The sequence below is a fragment of the Dipodomys merriami genome, unplaced genomic scaffold (assembly GCF_024711535.1).
Source record: "Dipodomys merriami isolate MVZ:Mamm:240054 unplaced genomic scaffold, mDipMer1.0.p SCAF_48, whole genome shotgun sequence".
Lineage (NCBI taxonomy): Eukaryota > Metazoa > Chordata > Mammalia > Rodentia > Heteromyidae > Dipodomys > Dipodomys merriami.
In genome coordinates, this window is record NW_027206046.1 from 11,952,833 (window position 1) to 11,977,432 (window position 24,600).

The window sequence follows — 24,600 nt, forward strand, 5'->3', positions numbered from 1 at the left end:
GAATTATAATTCTAGGCAAATGTGTCTAGTTTCAATATTCCTGAGCCATATTTTTATTTCCTTAAGTAAGAAGAAATAAGCTCATTGAAAGACTTACCCTCTTCAGGAAATGTGATAAGTCTACGTATAAATAGCCTTATTTAAGTCTTTGGTTGCTGACAGGCTCAGTTCTTGCCAGTGTGAAAGTTATTGTTTGTGTCCTAGACAGCTGCTCAGGAAGCAGTTCTGCATGCATCTGGAAGCGGCACCCCTTTACCCTCCAAGGACTACTGCATGCTATATAATCCTCTTTGGACAGTGCTTCCAACTACCCTAGAAAATGCAGTAAGTATTTAAGTATTTAAATCATGCTTACCTTTTCTTGGGGGAGGGGGGGAGGTCAGTCATGGGGCTTGAACTCTGGGCCTGGGCGCTCTCTCTCAGCTTTTCAGCTCAAGGGAAGCGCTCTACCACTGGAGCCACAGCACCACTTCCAGTTTTCTGGTGCTTAACTGGAGATAAGAGTCTCGCGGACTTTTCTGCCTGGGCTGGCTTTGAATGGCGATCCTCAGATCTCAGCCTCCTGAGTAGTTAGGATTACAGGCGTGAGCCACTGGCACTCGTCGTGTTTACCGTTTTATTCATGAAAATATTTGAAGAACTGACAGTGAGCCATCATTATGTTTAGTGGGTAAACTAACTTTGATATTTGGTGATTAATAATTACTTTATTGATTTTGCTCAAGTACTTTTCTCTATGGGAGAAAAGCTAGAGAATTTTTAAATACTTACCTAAGCTTGTGGTCAAAATATTTATTTCTAATTTTAAAAAGAGCATTGTGTTTGTTGGTGGTGTTGAGGATTGAACCCAACACCTCACACATGCTGAGTACACCTCCACATTGCACTGAGCTTTGCCCTAGACACTAAAGAACATTGAAATAAATTAACATTGGTGCCTCCTCACTGAAAGGATGATTGTCACATTAAAGGCATTTCTTACTTTCAGACTTCCAGAAGTTTGATGGATCTTACTAGCACACCACTATGCAACCTTTCTGATCTTCCTCTCCATGGCATGAACAATAAAGCAGTTGTGGTACAGTGGGGACCCTGCCATTTTCTGGAAAAAGCCAGAATTGCACAGAAAGGGGGTGCTGATGCATTGTTGGTTGCCAATAACAGTGTTCTCGTAAGTTATAATAAATTCTTTTCAGCTCCTTACATCAAATATCACAAATTAACTCCTTTTTGTGTGATTAGAGGGAAATTTGAATAATCTGATGGTAGGATTCTTTGTTTAACAAACATTCTGGATCTAGTAGGCATTTAATTAGATAGCTTTATAGTTTTTGTTTTATTCCTAGAGCAGAGGAGACTTCATAAGAAACAAATACATATGCATGTATATATTAAGTACAGGTATGTGCATATGTTACAACAGAGTAACACATATGATGTCCTCTGTAGTGTCAGATTAAGTTCATGTTAAAAGGATTCTATTTTGAGAATTTACATATTATTAAGAAAGAAGTCCTGCAATTTTGTTTTATAATGACATGATAGTTTTTTACATTTACTAGAATAATGTATTTTATTTTTATTCAGTAAGTATATTAGTAGCTCACAAATTTCATGTTTTTTTCCTTTTAGTTTCGTCCCTCAGGGAATAGATCTGAATTTCAAGATGTGAAAATACCAATTGCATTTATAAGTCAAAAAGACTTTAAAGACATGAAACAGGTAAATTAATAATTACATATTAGATGAAATTTATAAATACAACTCATTAATCACTGACACTTAATTTTGATTGTACTGTATGCTCCATTTGCTAATAAGATCAAAGGTCTAGTAAGGTTGTTTTTGTAGTGGTTTTTTTTTGTTGTTGTTGCTGGTCTTGGGGCTTGAACTCAGGGCCTGGGTGTTGTCCCTGCACTTCTTTTGCTCAAGGCCAGTGCTTTGTCACTTGAGCCACAGCTCCATGTCCGGCTCTTTGGTAGGTTAGTGGAGGTAAGAGTCTTATAGACTTTCCTGCTGGGGCTGACTTCAAACTGTAATCCTTACATCTCAGCTTCCTGAGTGGCTAGGATTACAAGTGTGAGCCATCAGTGCCCTTGCTCTAGGAAGTCTGTATTTGAAAAGTACCACCTCTCTTTTGTCCTAAAGTGTCTGAAAGCCCAGGCTTTGAGATATGTTTTGAGTTCTTTTAGAATCTCTCAAATCATCTCTTAATCTCTTAACCTCATGATGGTAAAAGATTTTCTAGACCAAAGTCAGTTCTCCTATATTTGACTAAAGAATATATCATGAGGGCGGGCGCCGGGTTGCTCACATCTATAATCCTAGCTACTCAGGAGGCTGAGATCTGAGGATCAAGGTTCAAAGCCAGTCCAGGCTCCAACCGTGAGACTCTTATCTCCAATAAACCACTCAGAAAACCGGAAGTGGTACTGTGGCTCAAGTGGTAGAGCGCTAGCCTTGAGCTGAAGAGCTCTGGGACAGCGCCCAGGCCCAGAGTTCAAGCCCCACAGAACGACCAAAAAAAAAAGAATATATCATGATGTCTAGCCTTGACTGTCTGATGAAATTTCCACTTCAGAATAAAATGTGAATTAATGTTGCTACTACACTGAATAGTAGAGTAAAAATTCATTTCTGTGTTTTGTCAAATTGCCTCTTAGACTTTTGGAAGTAACATTACTGTAAAAATGTACTTACCACCACGGCCTGACTTTGACTATACTATGGTGGTTATTTTTGTAATTTCTGTGTTCACTGTGGCATTAGGAGGATACTGGAGTGGACTTATTGAATTGTAAGTTTATTCAACCTTTACAATTTGTGAAAAATGATTGAAAGTAATTGTTTTATAATCATTTTAACTGTATGATGACATTTCAGATTTTCACCTGACCTCAGAATATAGTGCCAGTAAGACCAGTTGTAGGGTTATTCTTATTTAAGTCATTTATCTTTCTACTAAGAGGAAAAGAGAAGAGAGTTATAGGTTCCTCTAATTACCCTGTTGATAAAACACTGAAGCCACTTGGAAGGCTTTTTCTTTTGGTGGTGGTGCTGGGGTTATAGGACCTTGTGCTTGCTAGGCAGGCGTTCTACTTCTAGAGTCACACCTCTAGCCCCTTCTTGCATTAGTTATTTGTGGTTGGGTCTTGCTTTATGCCTAAGCCAGGCTGGGCTGTGATCCTTCTACTTGTGCTTTCTTCTGTAACTCAGGATGAGAGACACATGCCACAACACCCAGCCACCGTGCTCCCCTCACAGGTAACAGATGCATGCCACTGCATCCAGACATTGGTTGAGTTGCTATCTCATGAACTTCTTTTTGCTAACTTGGACTTGAACCACAATCCCTCAAACTCTCCCTTCACTGTACCTGGGTTAAAGACTTTTTTTTTTTTTTTTTTTTTTTGGTAGTCATGGAGCTTGAACTCTGGGCCTGGGCGCTATCCCTGAGCCCTTCAGCTAACAGCAAGCTCTCTAACACTTGAGCCATGGCACCACTTCAGTTTTCTGGTGACTAATTGGAGATAAGAGTCTCATGGACTTTTCTGCCTGGGCTGGCTTTGAACTGCGATCCTTAGATCTCAGCTTCCTGAGTAGCTAGGATTACAGGCGTGAGCCACCAGTGCCTGGCTAAAAGACTCTTAATTTACATATTTAGTTCTTTCTCCCAGGAAAGGTAAAAATACTTAATATCCTAATATGCCCATTTGTTCACATCTAAAAAAATCATCAAGAGAAGGAAGGGAATTTTTCAGTTCCTCCTGTATTGGGGCATAACCAATGTGGCTTCATTTTTTTTTGTTTATATTAGATATTAGGCTTGTACACATTCCATGTATACCTAAAGCACAGGGTATATATAAGGTCTGAGATCTCTAAGATCACATTCTACATGGATTAGTAAATTATAGTTTTCCAAAACCTATTGCCTCTCAAATTGTAACATGCATGCAAACTGTCTAAATTTAAGATTTTGATTTTTTTTTTTCTTACAAGATCCCTAGTAATTGCTTGGTGCATGAGCCACTTTTGCAGTTATCAGAATGGCCAAACCCAGCTAGGTTTGTTAAGAGAATTAGAGACAAGACAATTAAATATAGGTAGATGAAGCTATCTATGTCTTGTACTTCTTTATTTACAACCCTTCAAATTACATTGATGAGCACAAGGTAGGCATGTAATAAATATTATTAGTCAATAGAATTTAGTCTTTACATTTAAAAGAAGCTAATTTTAGAAGTGCTTCACTATCTGTAAGTTGATAGTAGTATGTAAGAAATATTAGTTATTAATTAGAAATGTATTATGTCAATGTAAATAATTTCTAAATTAGATGATATGAATATCCATAAGCATTGATTTGCTTATATATCAATAATTAAATATTTGTGTATATGGCAATAATTAAATATTTCTTTATAGTGTTTAGTTTTAAAATATAGTGTTTTTGTAATCAGAAGCAAAATGATGTAGATTTTTTAAATATATTTGATAGTGAATACTGAAGTTCCTATGTGTATTTATACAGGGAAAACTTAAAGACAATAACAAGCACCGAGGAAAGAGAAATGAGGAAAAAGAAGGAAGAATATGTAACTTTCAGTCCTCTTACAGTTGTAGTATTTGTGGTCATCTGCTGTGTTATGATGGTCTTACTGTATTTCTTCTATAAGTGGTTGGGTAAGAAGTCATATTTTATGTTTGTTGCTTTTGTCATACATTATTTCTTGGAAGCATTTTTATCTAGAAAGGATACAAGTAAAACTTTCCAGAAGTTTTAGATCTCTGTTACTCTGAAAAAAAAAAATGTCTTTCGTTGTCAGTTGTAGGGCTTGAACTTGGGGACCTGGGCACTGTCCTGGAGCTCTTTTTGCTCAAGGCTAGTACTCTACCACTTGGAGCCTCAGCTCCACTTCTGGTCTTCTGGTGGTTAATGGAAGATAAGAATCTCACAGATTTTCCTGCCCTGGCTGGCTCTAAAGCACAATCCTCAGATCTCAGCTTCCTGAGTAGCTAGGATTACAGGCATGGGCCACCTGTGTCCAGCTTTGATTTTTTTGTAATTCAGGTAAAATAAATACTCTTATGTTTTGTGATAGTAACATTTGTTCATGAATTACTTGAGAGCTTGTTTGGCGGTTGCAGCAGGGGAGCAAAGCTACTCATATACCCTTTACTGAAGGCCGGTCCTCCTCTATTGGGATGGTGGCACCCGCAGCTTCGAGAGGGATGCACACGGAATGGTGAGGGAGGAAAGGGACACTGCCTAGCCAGCCAAATCAGCCAAATCAACCCTGGCAATCAGTGGGGTGACAGATGCCGCAGCCAGATTGCCTGCACATCCTCATGAATTACTTGAAAAGACTGTTTATGATCCTGAAGTTTCCCCACAGACAAAAAATTGTTAGCCTAGTATCTAGGCTATGGACTAAGACTTTATCAGGGTTATATATACTTGCATCAAATAGAAGATTATTCCAGTTACTGATTTATGGAATCTGATTACCCCCAAATATAGTTGATCTTGTTTTACTCGTACAAACAGGATCATTCCATTTGTGAGGACATATAGATATTTGCTTATGGTCTAAAATCTAACTGGTATATCATCTTAGTATGTTGGTGAGACTGAAGAGAAGAACACTGCATTATGTTGGCATTATAGCTAATTTTAGTAATCAATTGTTTGATCCATATCTGATTCTTGTTGATATTGTAGTAGTGGTCTTTGATAGAAAAGCAAAACCTCTGTCTTATCCTGAACTCTGGGCCTGGGCACTGTCCCTCAGCCCTTCAGCTCAAGGCTTGCGCTCTACCACTTGAGCCACAGCGTCACTTTCAGCTTTTTTTCTTTTTGCTTATGTGGTGCTGGGGAATTGAACCCAGGGCCTCATGCTTGCAAGGCAAGCATTCCTCCACTGAGGCCACCTTCCCAGCCCCATAAAATGTATTTTATCTTATGATGAGAAATTTCTTTAAACTTATTGCTGCTTAAAAAGCTGACATTGTTTATATATCAATATTTTTGTATAGGAAGGCCATTCACTCTCAGAGTTATCCCAGGACATGGTCCTTAATTATGACTCTGGCAATGCTTTACCACTGAATAGTTCCTTCTTATTGTTAAAATTATTAGCATCTCTTGATACATTACGCAATTTCTAAAGTTATTCTGCCATTATATAATTAAGAAATGGTTAGGAAAGAAACTGACAATTAGTTACATTAACTAAATAGATATGATCTGATATTGAATGTGACACTAAAACTCTAGGAGGGCTTCAAGAAGCCTGTAGGGCAACTTTGGTAGGTAACTTACAAAAATCAATGACAGTCTATGACTATCTGCTCACATTACCATATATAACTAATGACAAAAATAATGAGTAACACATATAAAGCCTGTATGTACTACCTACTCTTCTAAGTATCTGTTTTAAGTTGCCTAAAATTAAGTAGAATTTGAAAGATTCAGGTACAACTTGTATTTCAATTGTGAAATTTTTAAAGGGAGTTCAGAAAAGAAAGACTTTAAAGTATAGTAATCCCCCTTTGTAACAACAAAGAGGTCACATAGCTTGGATTTTAAATAACTCTGAGATAAATCGGATAATATAGAAAAATACCTGTCAGTTTTAATGAACTTAAGGTCATATCATAACAAAGAGGTTTGTTTAAATGGGTTTAGCTTTACCACAGGTCAAGTTATTACAGACACAGTTTTATAGCAGAATACAGATAACATGGTTAATGTCTTAAAGCAGGTATTAATTTTCATTCCTAAGGTGAATTTCTAAAAATGTTTTTTTTAAGATTTGTTAGTACTTTATTCCTTATAGTTAAATTAAATATTCATAAGTATATAATTCATATTATTTTATCATTAAAATACATGTCATTTGAATTACTAAGTAATAGGAAATATAGAGACTCTTCAGCCTTTAAGCAATCCTACCAAAGTATATTGGAAGTAAAACAACACCTAAAATGCCTACTTCTAAAATTCAGAATCTAAATAATTTTAGCTTAGTAACTAATTCAGATAATGAATGCATTAAATAAATGTATCATGGTCTAATAAAGAAAGCCAAAGAAATAATATTGCTTATATAAATATTTTTATCACATTTTCTGTTGTTACATAATTTGATGTTTTTTTTTCTAGTTTATGTTATAATAGCAATATTCTGCATAGCATCAGCAATGAGTCTGTACAACTGTCTTGCTGCACTAATTCATAAGATACCATGTGGACAATGCACGTATGTATCTCCTAGGAAATGCTATATAATTGATCATTTAATATAAGGAAAAGGAAAAGTGTTTTTTTTTAACCTGTGAAGTCCAATATGCATTAGACTTATTAGTTTAAATGTAAACTAATTCAAGTTAAATGAAATTTTTAAGCTTTCACTCTCAGACACACTTTAAGTATTGAGTACTCATGTGTGGTTCATGCCAACTGTACTGGACAGCACAAATCTAGAACACTTCATCATCATAAAAAGTTGGACTGGCCGGGCCGGCGCTGGTGGCTCATGCCTGTAATCCTAGCAACTCAGGAATCTGATATCTGAGGATCATGGTTCAAAGCCAACCTGAGCAGGAAAGTTCGTGAGACTCTTATCTCTAATAAACCACTAGAAAACCGGAAGTGACGCTGTGTCTCAAGTGGTAGAGCACTCACCTTGAGCTGAAGAGTGCGAAGACAGCACCCAAGCCCAGAGTTCAAGCCCCACAACTGACAAAAAAAAAAAAAAAAGTTGGACTGATCATCATGTGTTAGTTATTTTACTTACAGTTGTGACTGCTAAATTGATATTTCAGTCACTTCTGTGACTATTTTGTTGTTTTGTTTTTAATCAGCATGGGGTTTGAACTCAGGGCCTGGGTGTTGTTCCTGATTTGTTCAGCTCAAAGCAAGCACTTTACCTCTGGAGTTACAGCGCCACTTCCAATTTTCTGGTGGTTCATTGGAGATAAGAGTCTCATGGACTTTCCTGCCTAGGCTGGCTTTGAACCGTAATCCTCAGATTTCAGCCTCCTGAATAGTTAGGATTACAGGAATGAGCCACCAATCCTCCCCTACCTCCCCCCCACACACCTTGTGACTGGTTTATGTTGTCACTTTTTATATCAGAGAAACATTTACTTTATCTATAACATAAACTAAACAATTTCATTCTTTTTTTTAGGATTACGTGTCGTGGCAAAAGCATTGAAGTGAGACTTATTTTTCTCTCTGGACTATGTATAGCTGTAGCTGTTGTTTGGGCTGTGTTTAGAAATGAGGATAGGTATGAATACTTGATATATTCAGTGTTATATTGAAGGATAGATTGTTTTATATCTTGCCTTAATCTCATTCATTACAATTGCTATGGAATTGTTTTGTGTTTAAGAACACATGTTGAAAGAAGCTCCTTTTTAAATGAGCAGATCTTATGCTAATGATTTGAGCTTATACAGAGAAGGAAATATGAGTTATGAGTTAAACACCTAGATTTTAAGAATATGCTTAATTATGATATACTACAGTGGAATTCAGTCTAACCCTAAAAAATATAAAGATCTTTTTGAACTAATAAGGCAGTGATTTCCAGGATATGCTGTTTTAAAATTTTTGTTATTAAGTAGTTGTACAAAGAGGTTACAGTTCCATAAGTGAAGTTATAAATACAGTGCCACTTGATCAGTGTCACCCTTTCTATTGTTCTCACTCATTATTCCCCCTCCCATCTCTAGCCTCAACCAGGATATGTATTTAAGTGAAAAAGGAAAATGTGAAAGCATATGTAGATTAGGCTGCCCTTTCTGTTAGAGTGAAGGGGGTGTGCAAAGTATCTGTCCATTCGCAGAGAGAAGATATAGAAGGGATCTACCCTTTGCAGGAAAGATAACCTAAAAAATACATACTTAGGCTTATTTAATGGCATATCAATAAAGCTTTGGATGACCTGTAAGACTTAATAGTCTAAAATTTGGTAAATAAAGTTCATACAGCTTCACAGTTTCATGTATAACTATCAATTAGTAGTTACGTATGACAGTTTCTAGTAGAGTAAGTTACAAGAGCTGTCACTTATGTTCAAGCTGTCTGGATATATATCAACAGTAGTGACCCTTCTGAACAGCTAACTTTCTGGAAAGAGATGTATATAAGCCCAAAGACTAAGGCAAACATCAGCTTATATATGATACATGTTTAATAATTGAACAATCAAGTCACAGCAATTTAATGACATTACTACAGTGATCTAATTTTTTAGAAAAGTTTGATTTTTAAAGATTCATCTAAAACATATGAATAAAACTATAGGGTAATATCTTTTTTTATTTTAGGTGGGCTTGGATATTACAGGATATCTTGGGCATTGCTTTCTGCCTCAATTTAATTAAAACACTGAAGTTACCCAACTTCAAGGTAAAGTATATTGTTTTGCTAACAAAAAAAATACATAATTTGCATCAACTTTTTCTTTTTTTTGCCACTTCTGGGTCTTGTACTCAGAGCCTGGGCACCTATCCCTGAGTTTATTTTTGCTCAGGCTGGCACTCTACCACTTGAGCTACAGTGCCACTTTGGGCTTTTTCTGTTTTGTAAGGTACTGAGGAAGCGAACCCAGTGTTTCATGCATGCTAGGCAAGCACTTTACCACTAAGCCACATTCCCTGCCCGTGCATCCACTTTTAAAATGCACAAAGGCTCAATGCCTACGTGCCTCTTCATATTTATGTAAAACACAAAAAACACCATGTTAAATGTACTGTTTCTTGAAAATTTTCAAATGGGTAACATCTGTTACCACCATGCCAATGAAGTCCTGAACATTTCTCATCACTTCACAAAGCTCTATTTTATCCCTTTTTTTTTTTTTTTTTTTTTTTTTTGGCCTGAACTCTGGGCCTGGACTCTGTCCCTCAGCTCTTCAGCTCAAGGCTAGTGCTCTAACACTTGAGCCACAGCACCAGTTCCGGCTTTTTCTGCTTATGTGGTGCTGAGGAATCGAATCCAGGGCCTCATGCATGCAAGGCAAGCACTCTACCACTGAGCCACCTTCCCAGCCCTATTTTATCCTTTTGCAATTAATCTTAACCCTGAGCAAAGTCAACCACTGCTTTGCTAGTTAAAATGTTTAATCATTCATATACCCAAATCATAAAATTCTTATAAGACTGAATATCAAGGAAGAACATTTCATTGACTCAGTGATTTCTTTTAAGCAAATCGGATAAAAATGATAAGAACTTTAATGTTTCTAGAACAGCAATAGACAATTATAACCATAGAACACCTTTTAAAATAGTATGCAAATGTATTTTCACATTTTATTTGTATTTGCAAAATACATTAATCTCTTAATTTAGATAAGGGAAGTTTGACCTTTAACTTTGTTTCTTTTCTCAACAGTCATGTGTGATACTTCTAGGCCTTCTCCTCCTCTATGATGTTTTTTTTGTTTTCATAACACCATTCATCACAAAGGTATGATCATTGTATATATTTTATTAACTCATGAAGAAGCATGCCAAAAGATGAGAATCTTAACCTAGTCTTAGATTGTTGGTTTTGTAGACATTTACTATTCAGTGAATTCCATTAGTAGAATTGTCATTAACACTGGTCCTTTAGTAGTTAGTACATTCCCATTTCCCTCCCCCTGAAAAAATGAAGTCTTCTGATTGATGTAAAAATCAGAATGTCTACATTTTTTCTTCTTTTAAATGTAATTTTTCTTAGCTGAGCATGTGACCCCAGATTTAGGAAATAGGACCGAGATAGGAAAATCATAAGGAAAACATAACTAAACTGATTCTGGCCTCAAGAAAAAAAAAAAAAGTGATGTCAGATGCTAGTGGCTCACATCTTAATCTTAGGTACTCAGGAGACTGAGGTCTGAGGATTTCAGTTCAAAGCCAGCCAAAGCAGAAAAGTCCATGAGACTCTTACCTCCAATTAACCATCAAAAAGCCAGAGGTAGAATGTGGCTCAAGATGTGGAGCATCAGTCTTGAGCTAAAACACAAAGGAACAGTGTCCGAGCCCTGAGTTTAAGCCCCAGGACTCACACAAAATAAAAAACAAAATGTGGTTGGTACTCAGCTGTCTTTAAATATATGGGAGGGAGTCACTGAAGATCTTCACTAAATATTTTAAATAACAACCAGACGATTAGCCAGATTAATTTTATGGAAATGGGTTCACAACCGAGAATTTTCTTCCTATTAATAAATAGTTATCTTACTAAACTGCTGTGATTTAACCCCTCTGTAACCAAAAGCTTAGCATGAGGAAAAGATTTTTTCAGGCAGGGATTTTATCTTTTTACTCAGCTTAGATATCAGTGAGATGGTTTTAAAAATAATCAAGTGCTTTCTCTTGTGTAACCTTCCCATGGAAAATATTATAGTCAGACATATTTTTCAAAACTGAGCCTGTATCTTCTTTCACTGTTTCCCTCTTAGATTTGTACTGTGAAACCTAAAATGGGTGCTCAGGCACTCATAGAGTGCTACTTCAAAATGTTACCTCCTTCTCCTGCTACAATAGATTGGACTTGCAGGAGATAACATTTTAATAAATTCCTTACATGACCCACAAAAGACTTCATCAGACTCAGAGGGAATTGCAGGAAGGTCAATGTTTTGTTTGGAACATAGAATGGCTGGGCTGAAGTTGGGCAGGAGTCAGACAAGGAATACATCACTGATTCTGTATGGAGTTGAGTCTTCTCATATCTGCTTTCATTGTCCTATTATTGTAGTGAGTAGCCAGGCCCTATGTATATTTATTCAAATAAAGTTACAAAGCTAAATTTAAAAGATTTTAGTATATCCTTCTTCTCTGACATTGTTTAAAATGACTAGGAACCATAATACTGCATAATAAATATTTGAAAATATTTGAAACATATAATCCATTATAAATGTTAGATTTACTATGTCAGTATAATACAAAGCTCAAGGTACACTTTAGTGATCTATGCATTTAGTGCATTTAGTGATCTGTGATTTGTCCGTTTCTGATTTCTGAGCTCTGCTAAAGTGAAACCATGTGTTAGGTTTTAGACAGTTTCGATTTTTGCCATCTACAGAAAATGAGGATGAAAATAAGACGTAATGGGCTTTATATCATTCTAAATAGTGGCAGACTGTTCTAGTCAGATGACTATATAATGTCTTTCTTCTTCCTCCTCAATTTTAGAATGGTGAGAGTATTATGGTTGAACTTGCAGCTGGACCTTTTGGAAACACAGAAAAGGTAGGGATGGCAGTAAGACAGAAATGGCTGCCCAGTGTATGTAGTGTATCCAGTTCATAATGTTGCCTTCTTATGTAATCCATTGATCATGTAGTGCATGTTAAGGTATTGTACAACTTATTTCTCAAAAATATAGCCCTTTTCATAGTTATTCTAAATTATTAAATACCTATTGACTTGGGTTTCATCCTAGAATGATGGAAACTTTGTGGAAGCCACTGCTCAGCCCTCAGCTCCCCATGAGAAAGTAAGGATTGTATTTCAGATATATTCATTGGACTTTAAAACATACCCTCTGAGGCAAGACTCTTCTTTGGGGAAAACAATCTTGATTTTTAAAAAAAATTGCCGGGCGCTGGTGGTTCACGCCTGTAATCCTAGCTACTCAGGAGGCTGAGATCTGAGGATCACGGTTCAAAGCCAGCCCAGGCAGCCAATAAACCACCAGAAAATCGGAAGTGGTGCTGTAGCTCAAGTGGTAGAGTGCTCCCCTTGAGCTGAAGAGCTGAGGGACAGCGCCCAGGCCCAGAGTTCAAGCCCCATGACCAACAAAAAATAAAAAAATAAAAAATTCAAGGTCTGAGTCCTATTGTTGATAAAAAGTAAAAAAAAAAAAACAAAACCTTAAAGGTTAGATATGGGGATAGTAGATGAATTAATACTATTACTCCTACAAGGGTTTCATTTTACCAAAATTACATATCTATTTCTGTCAATCTTTCTGTATATGTAGTGTGTTCGTGTATTGTCTAGTCTATGATCTCTGATTTCAAGGTTGTTTTTTTTGTTAAATGTCAGTTTAAAATTTTCTCACCATTATTCTGTTAGTTCTTTCCTTTCTAAAAGAAACTTGAAAAGAGTTTTATTGGTGACCTTTTCCTCTCCCCCTTCTTATTTTACAGTTACCAGTAGTTATCAGGGTACCAAAACTGATCTATTTCTCAGTAATGAATGTGTGCCTCTTGCCTGTTTCATTATTGGGTTTTGGAGACATTATTGTACCTGGTAAGTGGCTTTCACAAGTTTGGTAAAAATATTCTGATGGTTTAAAATGTACCATGTTTGTGAAAAGTTGCCTACTCTATATTGTGTATTTCTGGATGTCATCAGAGCTGATCAGTGACAAAGATAAAAAAAAGTGAAAACCATTTTGAGCAGTACAGGATAAGGCCCAATAGGCAACAACCCAAGCAAAATTGATGATGGTTCAAAAGGTGTCTAAAAGGAAACAGGTAGAATCAGTTTAGTCTTCTTCTTCAGAGAAGTATATTTTTGTCACTCTTTTGAAGTTGAAGATAATAATGCCAGGAATATGGTGCTTATTCAGTTTTATGGTGGTATTTATTTTAGGAAGTGTTTTAGGGATGTTAGCAAAGTCGAGTTCAAGAGGAGATACTAGGCACAAGCTTGGATGGCTCTATAATACCGAGTCAGTCTGTAGGACCACTTTCTCCTGGTAGTTCCTTCAGATCTGGCTTATTTTCCTCACTGGGTGACCTATTGCGCAAACTTAATCCCAGACAAGTAACAATGTTTTTTGGGGGGTTTCGGTCGTGGGGCCTGAACTCTGGGCTTGGGCGCTGTCCCTCAGCTCTTCAGCTCAAGGCTAGTGCTCTACCACTTGAGCCACAGTGCCACATCCGGCTTTTTTCTTTTTCCTTATGTGGTGCTGAGGAATTGAACCCAGGGCCTCATGCATGCAAGGCACCTTCCCAGCCCCCAGACAAGTAACAGTGTTGTTTAGCTTTCTGTGCCCATAGCCACTCCACAGACATAGTCACCAATGGTAAAAACAACTCAGACTTTGCATAAGAACAGTGGCCAACATTAACCCCATGAAGGGCAATAAGGGCAAGAACTCTGTATGCCCAGGGGCTGGAAGCAGATTGGCTGTGGTGGCACATTAAGGTGACTTTCTGGAAAAAAAGCTGAAACTACCAAGAAAACTGTGCTTAGTAAAGTGAATGCTGGCATTTTGAAGTGGGGGAAAATAGCAAGAGAAAAGACCAAGTAATCCAGTTCTAAGTTTCATCTTTTATTATGAAGGCAAGAAAATCTTGAGGTTATGTTCATAAGAAATAATAAAATTTTTGAAAGTAATTAGCTGGGCATCGTGGCGCACAGCTGTAATCTTAGCACTTGGGAAGCTGAGGCAGCATGATCAAGAGTTTGAGGCTGGCTACAGGCAACTAGTGAGACCTTATCTCAAAATATCTCTCTCTCTCTCTCTCTCTCTCTCTCTCTCTCTCTCTCTCTCTCTCTCTCTCTCTCTCTCTCTCTCACACACACACACACACACACACACACACACACACACACACACACACACAGAGTAGTTAATAATATTTTTTTTTGTCAACTGAGCACTTGTCCTGTTGGCTCCCTATCACTGACTGCCTGTTGATGATGAGGAATCCTGGCTTTTCTGTGAAAGCCTTTCTATATTTACCTAAAGAGAGAGTGAACAGTGTTCTCTTGTGAGTTGGCATGACAAAGTCCACTACTTAGTTCAGTGAATCTCCAAGTTACTTGTAAGGCAGCAAAAGAATTCGGCCAAGTACCTTAGTGATCCCTGTGCTTCATCAAATTTGTCCTTGATTTTACCAGTGTCATGTTGAATGTTCCTTAAGACCTTGTACATAATCCTTGGCATAGAACTGGTCAAAGGTCTTAAATATGTTTCACTGAGTTATTGACTATACATGAGACACTAAGAGATAAATTTGGCAGTACTGTGTGTGTGCATGTGTGCACATGCACAAGTACTGGGGCTTGAACTTGGGACCTTGAGCACTGCCTTGGCTTTTTCACTCCCAAGTCTAGGTTCTACCATTTGAACTACATCCTCCACTTCTAAGAGCTAAATTTTGATTGTAGGGAAAGGGTACATTTTTTAAAAATGGAAATGTAAACATCAAAAAATGTAAAAAAATAACAGAACTTACTTTATTATATACAGACCAGAATTAATTCAAACAACTTGTAAATATAGTAAATTGTTCATTTATTTTTTGTGTGTGCTAATACTGGGGCCTGAACTCAGGGCCCAGGTACCATCCCTGTCTTGTTTGTTTAGACAGGGTTGGTTATTATTTTCTTTGTGGTACTTAGGGCCTCATGCTTAATAGGCAAGTCATACCTCCTGCCCTTTTTATTTTAGTTTTCAGATAGCTCCCATGTTTTTGCCCAGGCTGGCCTGGGACCGTGTTTCCCCTATGGTCTCCTACATAGCTGGAATGACAGGTATATATCACTATGCTTTGCTTATTTGTTGAGATGTGGGGGGAGGCTTCTCACTTTTGTCCAGGCTAGCCCCCAACCATGATTCTCCTGATTCCCAGCTTTAGAGTAGCTGAGGTTACAGGTGTGAGTCCCATATGTGTGTGTGTGTGTGTGTGTGTGTGTGTGTGTATACATATATACATATATATATATGTGTATATTTGACTCAATATGTTTTTTTTGGGGGGGGGTCTGGTCATGGGGCCTGAACTCTGGGCCTGGGCACTGTCCCTCAGCTCTTCAGCTCAAGGCTAGCGCTATACCACTTGAGCCACAGCGCCACTTCTGGCTTTTTTCTTTTTGCTTATGTGGTGCTGAGGAATCGAACCCAGGGCCTCATGCATGCAAGGCGAGCGCTCTACCGCTGAGCCACCTTCCCAGCCCCTTGACTCAATATGTTTTAAATGTGTTATTTAAAAAACTTAAACACTATTTAATAGTTTGGGGGGAATATTTAAAAATACAGTAGGATAATATTAAAGTTAGCATGTAAAACTTGTCAGAGTTTTTTTTTTGTTGTTTTGTTTTTGTTGGTGCTGGGCCTGGGGCTTGAACTCAGGACCTGGGTGCTGTCCCCAAGCAGATGCTTCTGCTCAAGGCTAGCATTCTACCACTTGAGCCACAGTTGCACTTCTGACTTTGTTGTTAATTTATTGGAGAGAAGAGTCTCACAGACTTTCCTGCCTCAGCTGGCTTTGAACCTTGATCTTTAGAACTCAGCCTCCTGAGTAGCTAGGATTACAGGCGTGAGCCACCAGTGCCCAACGTTAAGTATTTTTTATGATCTCATAATTTTAAAAAGTTACAATGTAACATATACTCTAATATAGTGAACAGTTTAATTTATGTTGCTGCTGTTTTAAGAAAATAATGTGGAGTTGCTTTTCTTTTAAGGTCTGTTGGTTGCATACTGCAGAAGATTTGATGTTCAGACTGGTTCTTCTGTATACTATATTTCATCCATAGTTGGTAAACTTTTGTGTTTTTTTTTTTTGTTAGTTTGAATGTGTTGTCTAAAGGAAGTGATGAGGTCTTAAAGGGTCTTGGATTGTAATTATTCATCATAAATTAATTTCACATTTTTACATCAGAAGGGAATAAGTTAACAATCTTTTAGAGGTTTAAAAGGGAAATTAGGGAGCTGAATTCCAGTGGCTCACGCCCATAACCCTAACTGCTCAGGAGGCTGAGATCTAAAGATCATGGTTTGAAGCCAGCCTAGGCAAGAAAGTCTATGAAACTTTTCTCTCCAATTAACTGAGAGAGAGAGAGAGAGCGCAAGCGCAAGCACGAGCTCAAGCTTGAAATGGAGCTGTAGCTCAAGTGATAATATGTCAGTCTTAAATCTCCCAGGCCCTGAGTTCAAGCTTAGGAACAACATTTAAAAAAAAAAAAAAGAAACTAAGTGTGAAATAAAAGATTAAGTTCTCCATATGATGTATGTTAAATCATTTGGCGTGTAAGTAGTCAGTAAATGGTATCTTACTTGATTTTTTACAATAGCTTTGTTTTTATATAAATGAATTTATGGCACAATAACATCTTACCTAGGAAGAGAGAAATTGAGCCAGGTGCCGGTGGCTCATGCCTGTATTCCTAGCTACTCAGGAGGCTGAGATCTGAGGATCGCGGCAGGAAAGTTCATGAGACTCTTATCTCCAATAAACCACAAGAAAACCGGAAGTGGCGCTGTGACTCAAGCAGTACAATGCTCGCCTTGGGCTGAAGAGCGCAGGGACAGCGCCCAAGCCCAGAGTTCAAGCCCTACGGCTGACAAAAAAAAGCGAGAGATTGTTGTCACCTAAACCTCTATTACTGAAAACAGAGTTAATAACAGAAAGTAATCAAAAAATACTCTACTAATTCTGTACATCTCAAGTGAATACCTGAAAATTTGTACACTAAAGCTCTGTATGTATAGATAAATGCCTGCATGGGAAGCCACTTTTTATATATTCTAGCAAGTCCCCAATGGAGTTAACTCCTCACATCAGAAATGTATATTAGGACTAGACACAGTAGATAAAGCCTGTAATCCTAGTTACATGGGAGGCAAAGAGCAGGGGATCCTAGGCATAAAGTTCTCAACCTTGGTGGAACACTTTAATATCCCTAATAGTAACAGGTAATTGATAACTTAAAAAAAATTGCTTGTGGGCAGGAACAGGAGGGGGGAAAAAGCAAAAGAAGGGGTGACATTATCCAAAAAGGAAATATACTCATTACCAGGCACTGGTGGCTCACGCCCGTAATCCTAGCTACTCAGGAGGCTGAGATTTGAGGATTGTGGTTCAAAGCCAAGCTGGGCAGGAAAGTCTGTGAGACTCTTATCTCCAATTAACCACCAGGAAACCAGAAGTAGCACTGTGGCTTAAAGTGGTAGAGTACTAGCTTTGAGCAAAATGAACTCAGGGACAGTATCCAAGCCCAAGTTCAAACCACCCACCCCAAAAATGTACTCATTACCCGACTTATGAAATGGTAGCCCCTCTGTACTAATAATAATAGAAATAAATAAATATTTATTTATTTATATATAGGTTGGTTGTGGGACTTGAACTCTAGGCCTGGGCACTGTCCCTGAGCTCCTTTGCTCAAGGCTAACAACACTCTCCTACTTTGAGCTACAGCACCAGTTCTGGTTTTCTGGTGATTAATTGGAGATAAGAGTCTTACAGACTTTCCTGCCTGGGCTGGCTTTGAACTGAGATCCTCAGAATTCAGTCTTCTGAGTAGCTAGGCTTACAGGCATGAGCCACCACCACCTGGTTTGATAGAATTATATTTTAAAATTTATCTCTTAGGTAATTATTAGGTTGAAAGTTTCCAAATTTGTCAGAAGTTCATAGAATATAGCTCTATTTACTGTCTAGAAAAGTAATGAAATTATGACATGAATTCTTATGGCAAAAGGGTTATGGGAAACACTTGAAACCAATAGGTGATGGGGGAGGGCAGATCCACTCTGTAGCATGCAGCAGTGACTGACACCTGGTGCTCTTCCTGCAGCCTATGCCATTGGCATGATACTTACGTTTGTTGTTCTGGTGCTGATGAACGAGGGGCAGCCTGCCCTCCTCTACTTGGTACCTTGCACACTTATTACTGCCTCCACTGTTGCTTGGAGACGTAAGGAAATGAAAAAGTTCTGGAAAGGTAGCAACTATCAGGTATGTGCTTGCACTTCATAATTCATGAGTTGGGCTGGAAAGAGTCTATATGTATAATATAGTAATATACCAAAAAACTTCCTGTAAGTCTGTCTTTTTCACTACTATCCTCTTATTCAGTGTCCCCTCACTTTGGGCTGCAGTCTATAAATAGAATCTAGTGCCAAAAGCTTGCTAAGTGGAGATAGCACACAGTGGAGGGGAAGGGGACATGGGGAAAACATTTCAACACGTGTTTCTCAAATCCTCATAAAAGTAAATTGCATGACACTTTTTCAAATAAATACTGAGGCTGACATTATGTTTATAGTAACAGTCCTAAGGATTCGAAAATACATACGTTTTCTCCAGCATTCCAATGTTACTTGAATGGGCACTCATTTCAGATTTAAATGGGTCAAAATTGGCCTTTCTTTAAGGGGCTGGGAAGGTGGCTCAGTGGTAGAGCACTCGTCTTGCATGCTCAAGGCCCTGGGTTCAATTCCTCAGCACCACATAAGCAAAAAGAAAAAAAAGCCGGAAGTGGCACTGTAGCTCAAGTGGTAGAGTACTAGCCTTGAGCTGAAGAGCTGAGGGACAGCGCCCAGGCCCAGAGTTCAGGCCCCATGACCGGACCCAAAAAAAAAAAAAAAATAAGACTTTCTTTAAAACAAGGAAAGCATAAGTTCAGAACCTGAACTTGTTTTGTTTTTTTGTTTTTTGATCGGTCTTGGGGCTTGAACTCTGGGCTTGGGTGCTATCCCTGTGCTCTTCAGCTCAAGGCGAGCGCTCACCTCTTGAGTCACAGTGCCACTTCTGGTTTTTCTAGTGGTTTATTGGAGATAAGAGTCTCAGGGACTTTCCTGCCGGGCTGGCTTTGAACCGCAATCCTCAGATCTCAGCCTCCTGAGTAGCTAGGATTACAGGCATGAGCCACCAGTGCCCGACTTAGAACCTGGCTTGTTTTAATTCTTGCTTCACAGAGGTCTGTGAATCACTTTGTTCTTTTCCTAAGTGTTTTTGGTATTCCCATAAAAGCTACTTGCATTGCAACCAGGAGGGTTGGAAACCTGTGTCTGCTGAGATCAGGACCATGGCATCCACCCCCTTTGTGCAGGGACTTGGTTGGGTATTATCTCTGCTTTGCCCAGTGACAGCAAATTACCCTCCCTCCCTCTCGCTCACATGTGCATGTCAGTGCTCACAGAGAGAGGCACTGCCAGTGGGTGGTTGCAAATCTATTACTAGAAAAACTGTTCACGTCCATCTTGAGGTTGGTCGGAACTGACTTTATTATTATTTATCAAGAATTGGTGGTTAATGTATTACATTACAACCTACTATTGGAAAAAAGCATTGATTTAAGTTTCTTTCTGATAAGTCTTGCAATTTCTTTAAGATTTGGATAAAATAACAATACCTACTTTACCTATCTTATGATGCTGTTGTCTGAACTTCTCTTAGTAAGTGGAGAATTTGTTTATTGCCACAAAGTCCTTGAGAGAACTAGTAATAGAGCTTTTAACTTTACCACAGAAGTGACATCCACAGAAATTGGGGGGGTTTTCTGTTTTGTTTTGTTTTGGTTAGTCATGGGGCTTGGACTCTGGGCCTGGGCACTGTTCCTCAGCTCTTCAGCTCAAGGCTAGCGCTCTACCATTTGAGCCACAGCACCTCTTCTGGTTTTTCCCATTTATATGGTGCTGAGGAATTGAACCCAGGGCCTCATGCATGTGAGGCAAGCACTCTACCACTGAGCCAACTTCCCAGCCCTGTTTTTTTTTTTTTTTTTGAGTCCGGTCGTGGGGCCTGAACCCTGGGCCTGGGCACTGTCCCTCAGCTCTTCAGCTCAAGGTTAGCACTCTACCACTTGAGCCACAGTGCCACTTCCGGCTTTTTTCTTATGTGGTGCTGAGGAATCATACCCAGGGCCTCGAGATGCAAGGCAAGTGCTCTACCACTGAGCCACCTTCCCAGCCCCAGCCCTGTTTTTTTTGTTTTGTTTTTTGCTTTTCGTACTAAGGATCAAACCCAAGGCCTCCCACATGCTAGTGCAGTTTGTTTTTTGTTTTTTTTTGTCATTCATGGGGCTTGAACTCTGGGCCTGGGTGCTGTCCCTCAGCTCTTCAGCTCAAGGCGAGCACTCTACTGCTTGAGCCAGAGTGCCACTTCTAGTTTTCTAGTGGTTTATTGGAGATAAGAGTCTCTCGGCCTTTCCTGCCTACGCTGGCTTTGAACTGTGATCCTCAGATCTCAGCCTTCTGAATAGCTAGGATTATAGGCATGAGCCACCAGCATCCAGCCAAGTACAGACTTTTAAAATAGGTTATACACGCTAGTGTCACCATTTAAATGTTATATCCCCAAATGGCTCTTCATTTTAATAATTTTTCCTCCAGTATGGCTTTTGGACTTGGCTTTGCACTTTTTAGATAATTACCCTGTATCAATCTAGCCACTCTGTCAACTCCTTTTGGGTTGGATATTTTCTAGATAGGATTGTTTTATGTCTGGACCATCTAGGACTGTAGTCCTCCTATTTGTACTTTCCTACATTGCTGAGGTGATAGGTATGTGACGTGGCGCCTAGCCATTGGTTAAAATGGAGTCTCATGAACTTTTTTTTTTAAGCCTGAGGTACTCTTAATGTGAGATCTCCCAATCTCTGCCTCCCAAGTAGCTAGGATTACAATAACTGTACAATTACTGTACCTGACTTTCTTTTTTTTTAACTTTAATTTTTTTGTACTAAGGCTGAGGGATGTATCTGTATCCCTTATGAGCAGATGCTTTGTCTACGTTTCATTCTTAAAAATTATGATCTTAACAAATCATTCTGCTTCGCAGCAGCTACCTATGAAAGGAAAACTTGCAGCAGCTGGACACAAAGCAGAGGCAGGACACAAAGCTCCAGAGGCAGGTTTGGGGACTTCAGCACATACCAAAGTAGCAAGGCTCTGATCCTGGCAAAATTTAAAAGTATCGGAACTCTTCGTTGCTTTGCTTGTAAACCTGTCACTTTTGCAGTGTATTATCATAAGCGCATTACATAAGATACTCAGAACATGGAGTCTGTTGCCAGACTACTAATTCTGATTGTGATCCTCACAGCTGTATGGCCTTGGGCAAGTTACTTAGCTTCTTGGTATCCTGGTTTCCTCCATTAAAATGGGATAACTAACCTACTTCAGAAAATGGCTAATGTTGTTGTTAATAATTAAATATGGTACCATATACATACTGGTTAGAAAAGTGCCTTCCACATTTTATCCTCAGCACTGTATTTGTTACCATTTTTGTAAGGGGTGGGATTTTTGTTTGTTGTCATTTGCTGGTTTGGTTGTCACTTTCAAGTTCTTTAGATGTTCATTTTCCTGGTTTGGATTTAAAAAAATTCCAAAATTTGAATTTTGGTAAAAGTCTAGTACATTTATTTGAATATTTACCTTAATTAATTTCTGAAAGAACAAATGCAGAGATGTAGTCTCTTTGTTTAGGCTATTTGTTTAGACTCAACCACTTCTTCCATTGTGTACCAAACTGCAAATATAAAATGGGAAAGCTGTTGAAATTGTAGATCATTTAGTTGTAGAATACTAAAAATTATCGAGTCTCTTTTGACAGAAGACTAACATTTTTGAAAGCTATATAAGTAATGTCTTCACACAAAAAGTAATATCTTCCCTTGCCATGTAGAAAAGAAAATTTCTCATTGGTTAAGACCAGCCTTGTGTGTCCAAGTTCATTGAGCTTGAATGTGACTATTTGTAAGGACAGTATATTAATGGTCTTCAGCATCACTTCTGGTAAATTAATAAATCCTTAAGGACTCTGTCTCCTCAGCCATAAATTGTGGTTGGCTCAGTAGGCAAGTAGGAGAACAAGTAATCCATAGTGATGGGTTAGCCCAAGCCTCTCAGTAAGTGAGGCGGTAGATGTTCAAATCAGATAAACAAGGCAGAGTCTTTTAAAGTGAAATAAAGAACCGCAAAAGCCTGGTTGAGCAGAGGGAGATTGGTGTGGTCCCAGCGTGGGCCCCAGCTACATCAGCTCTGGCTCCTAGGCTCAGTGTAATCAATTCCCTCCTCACCCCCAACCTCCTCTTCTCCAAAGCTTTGTTCATCTCTGTTTCTATAGTATCTCATATTTCTCCCAACTAAAACCTGCCATCTGCAGACAGATGACCATGAATTAGAAAAGACTAAGTCATCTATTTGAGGTCAGGGTCACCTTTCCCTCTATTTTTAAGGCTTTGTACTTGATATACTTAACCTCCCTGCAGTGTAGGTATATCTCTTGTCTCTTCACTATGTTGTGAGCGCCTCTGGCGAAGACCATACAGTGCTTCTAACAGTATTTTACATACCAGAAATGCTCAGTTAAAAAAGCAACTATAGGGGCTGGGAAGGTGGCTCAGTGGTAGAGTGCTTGTGCCTCACTTGCATGAGGCCCTGGGTTCGATTCTTTAGCATCACATAAACAGAAAAAGCTGGAAGTGGCTCTGTGGCTCAAGTGGTAGGGCTCTAGCCTTGAGCTGAAGAGCTGAGGGACAGAGCCCAGGCCCAGAGTTCAGAGTTCAAGCCCCATGACAAAAAAAAAAAAAGGCAACTGTATAGCCAGGTGTTGATGGCTCACGCCTGTAATCTTAGCTACTTAGATTGCTAAGATCTGAGGATAGTGGTCCAAAGCCAGCTCCAGTAGGAAAGTCTGTGAGACTCTTATCTCCAGTTAATCACTGAAAAAGCCTGTAGCAGTGCTGTGGCTCAAGTGGTCAAATGCTAGCCTTGAGCCAAAAGAACTCAGGGCCACTGCTGCCCAGACCCAGAGTTCAAGGCCCAGGACAGGCAAAAAAAAGAAAAAAGGGAAGTGGCACTGTGGCTTAAGCACAGGGACAGAGCCTAAGTCCAGAGTTCAAGCCCCACAACCGACCAAAAAAAAAAAGTATAGAGTAAAAGTATGGGAAATATTAAAAAAAAAAAAGAAAGAAAGAAAAAAGAAAAAAAAGGCAGGTATAATGTTTAATCCTTAATCTGTTGCCCTTTCGTCTGTTTGGTATATGTGTGTATGAACTTCCTGGTTGTGTTTCAGCCTTCTGCTTACTAAGCGGGTTCTTTACCACTTGTGCCACATACCCCATTTCTTTTGCTTTTAGTTTGCTTTTCAAATAGGGTCTTTTGCTAACTTTGCTTTGGATCACATACATCATTCCCTTTCCCTCCAACTCCTGAGTAGCTGAATTTGCAGGAATGAGCCACCTTACGCATGGTTTGTTCTTGAGATAGAGTGTCCCTGACTTTTGCTCTGTCTGGCCTTGAACCTTGATCCTCCTGTTTCTGCCTCCAAAGTAACTTGGATTACAGATGTGCCTCACTATGCCCAACATTACATACAATTTTTAATGACATACTTTTAGAACATTAGACTAAGTGTCTCTACAATCTTTACATACTATCATTTTTTGTAAGTACCAAAAATTTTGTTCCTGTTTTGAACTAACCAAAGACAAAATTAGTAACATAAAATCAAGTTAAAAATCTAAGGTGACTAGCAAATGTGCTTGTGCTATTAATCATGTGATCATTCTAACACCAAATAATTGAGTTGAATGCAAGGATAGTGGTTATGTCTTGAGCATCCCTAATCTAAAAATACAAATCCCAAATGCCTAAAACTGAGGCTTTTGGGGTATCAACAGTCCACAACTAGAAAATTCCATAGCTGACTTCTTGTGCTGAAATCTCCTAAAAAGACTGTGTAAAATGACCCCCATGACTCTGTGCATATGAAACAAATGAACTGTGTATGGGGCTCGCATCCATCTCTAAGATACGTCATTGTGTGTATATAGGCACATATGCCATCCTTCCCCCTCAAAATATCAATATCTTGAGCATTTCCTATA

At 38.7% G+C, this 24,600-nt stretch overlaps 1 protein-coding gene across 4 annotated transcripts in view; it reads left to right on the forward strand.

Moving 5' to 3' along the window:
• Sppl2a (signal peptide peptidase like 2A) overlaps positions 1 to 24,600 on the forward strand; it is a 94,492-nt gene that overhangs the window by 62,184 nt on the left and 7,708 nt on the right. For 2 of the 4 annotated variants that reach the window (XM_069995417.1, XM_069995416.1), the window contains 14 exons: positions 209 to 324; positions 989 to 1,171; positions 1,633 to 1,722; positions 2,664 to 2,797; positions 4,535 to 4,686; positions 7,172 to 7,268; positions 8,202 to 8,303; positions 9,349 to 9,430; positions 10,418 to 10,492; positions 12,211 to 12,267; positions 12,461 to 12,514; positions 13,170 to 13,272; positions 16,444 to 16,518; positions 18,559 to 18,719. In XM_069995417.1, the coding sequence (XP_069851518.1) occupies positions 209 to 324; positions 989 to 1,171; positions 1,633 to 1,722; positions 2,664 to 2,797; positions 4,535 to 4,686; positions 7,172 to 7,268; positions 8,202 to 8,303; positions 9,349 to 9,430; positions 10,418 to 10,492; positions 12,211 to 12,267; positions 12,461 to 12,514; positions 13,170 to 13,272; positions 16,444 to 16,518; positions 18,559 to 18,719 (1,481 nt within the window). Of the gene's footprint in view, positions 1 to 204; positions 325 to 988; positions 1,172 to 1,632; positions 1,723 to 2,663; positions 2,798 to 4,534; positions 4,687 to 7,171; positions 7,269 to 8,201; positions 8,304 to 9,348; positions 9,431 to 10,417; positions 10,493 to 12,210; positions 12,268 to 12,460; positions 12,515 to 13,169; positions 13,273 to 16,443; positions 16,519 to 18,558; positions 18,720 to 24,600 lie in introns of all 4 variants that reach the window. The other 2 variants (XM_069995419.1, XM_069995418.1) reach the window with 2 other exon arrangements.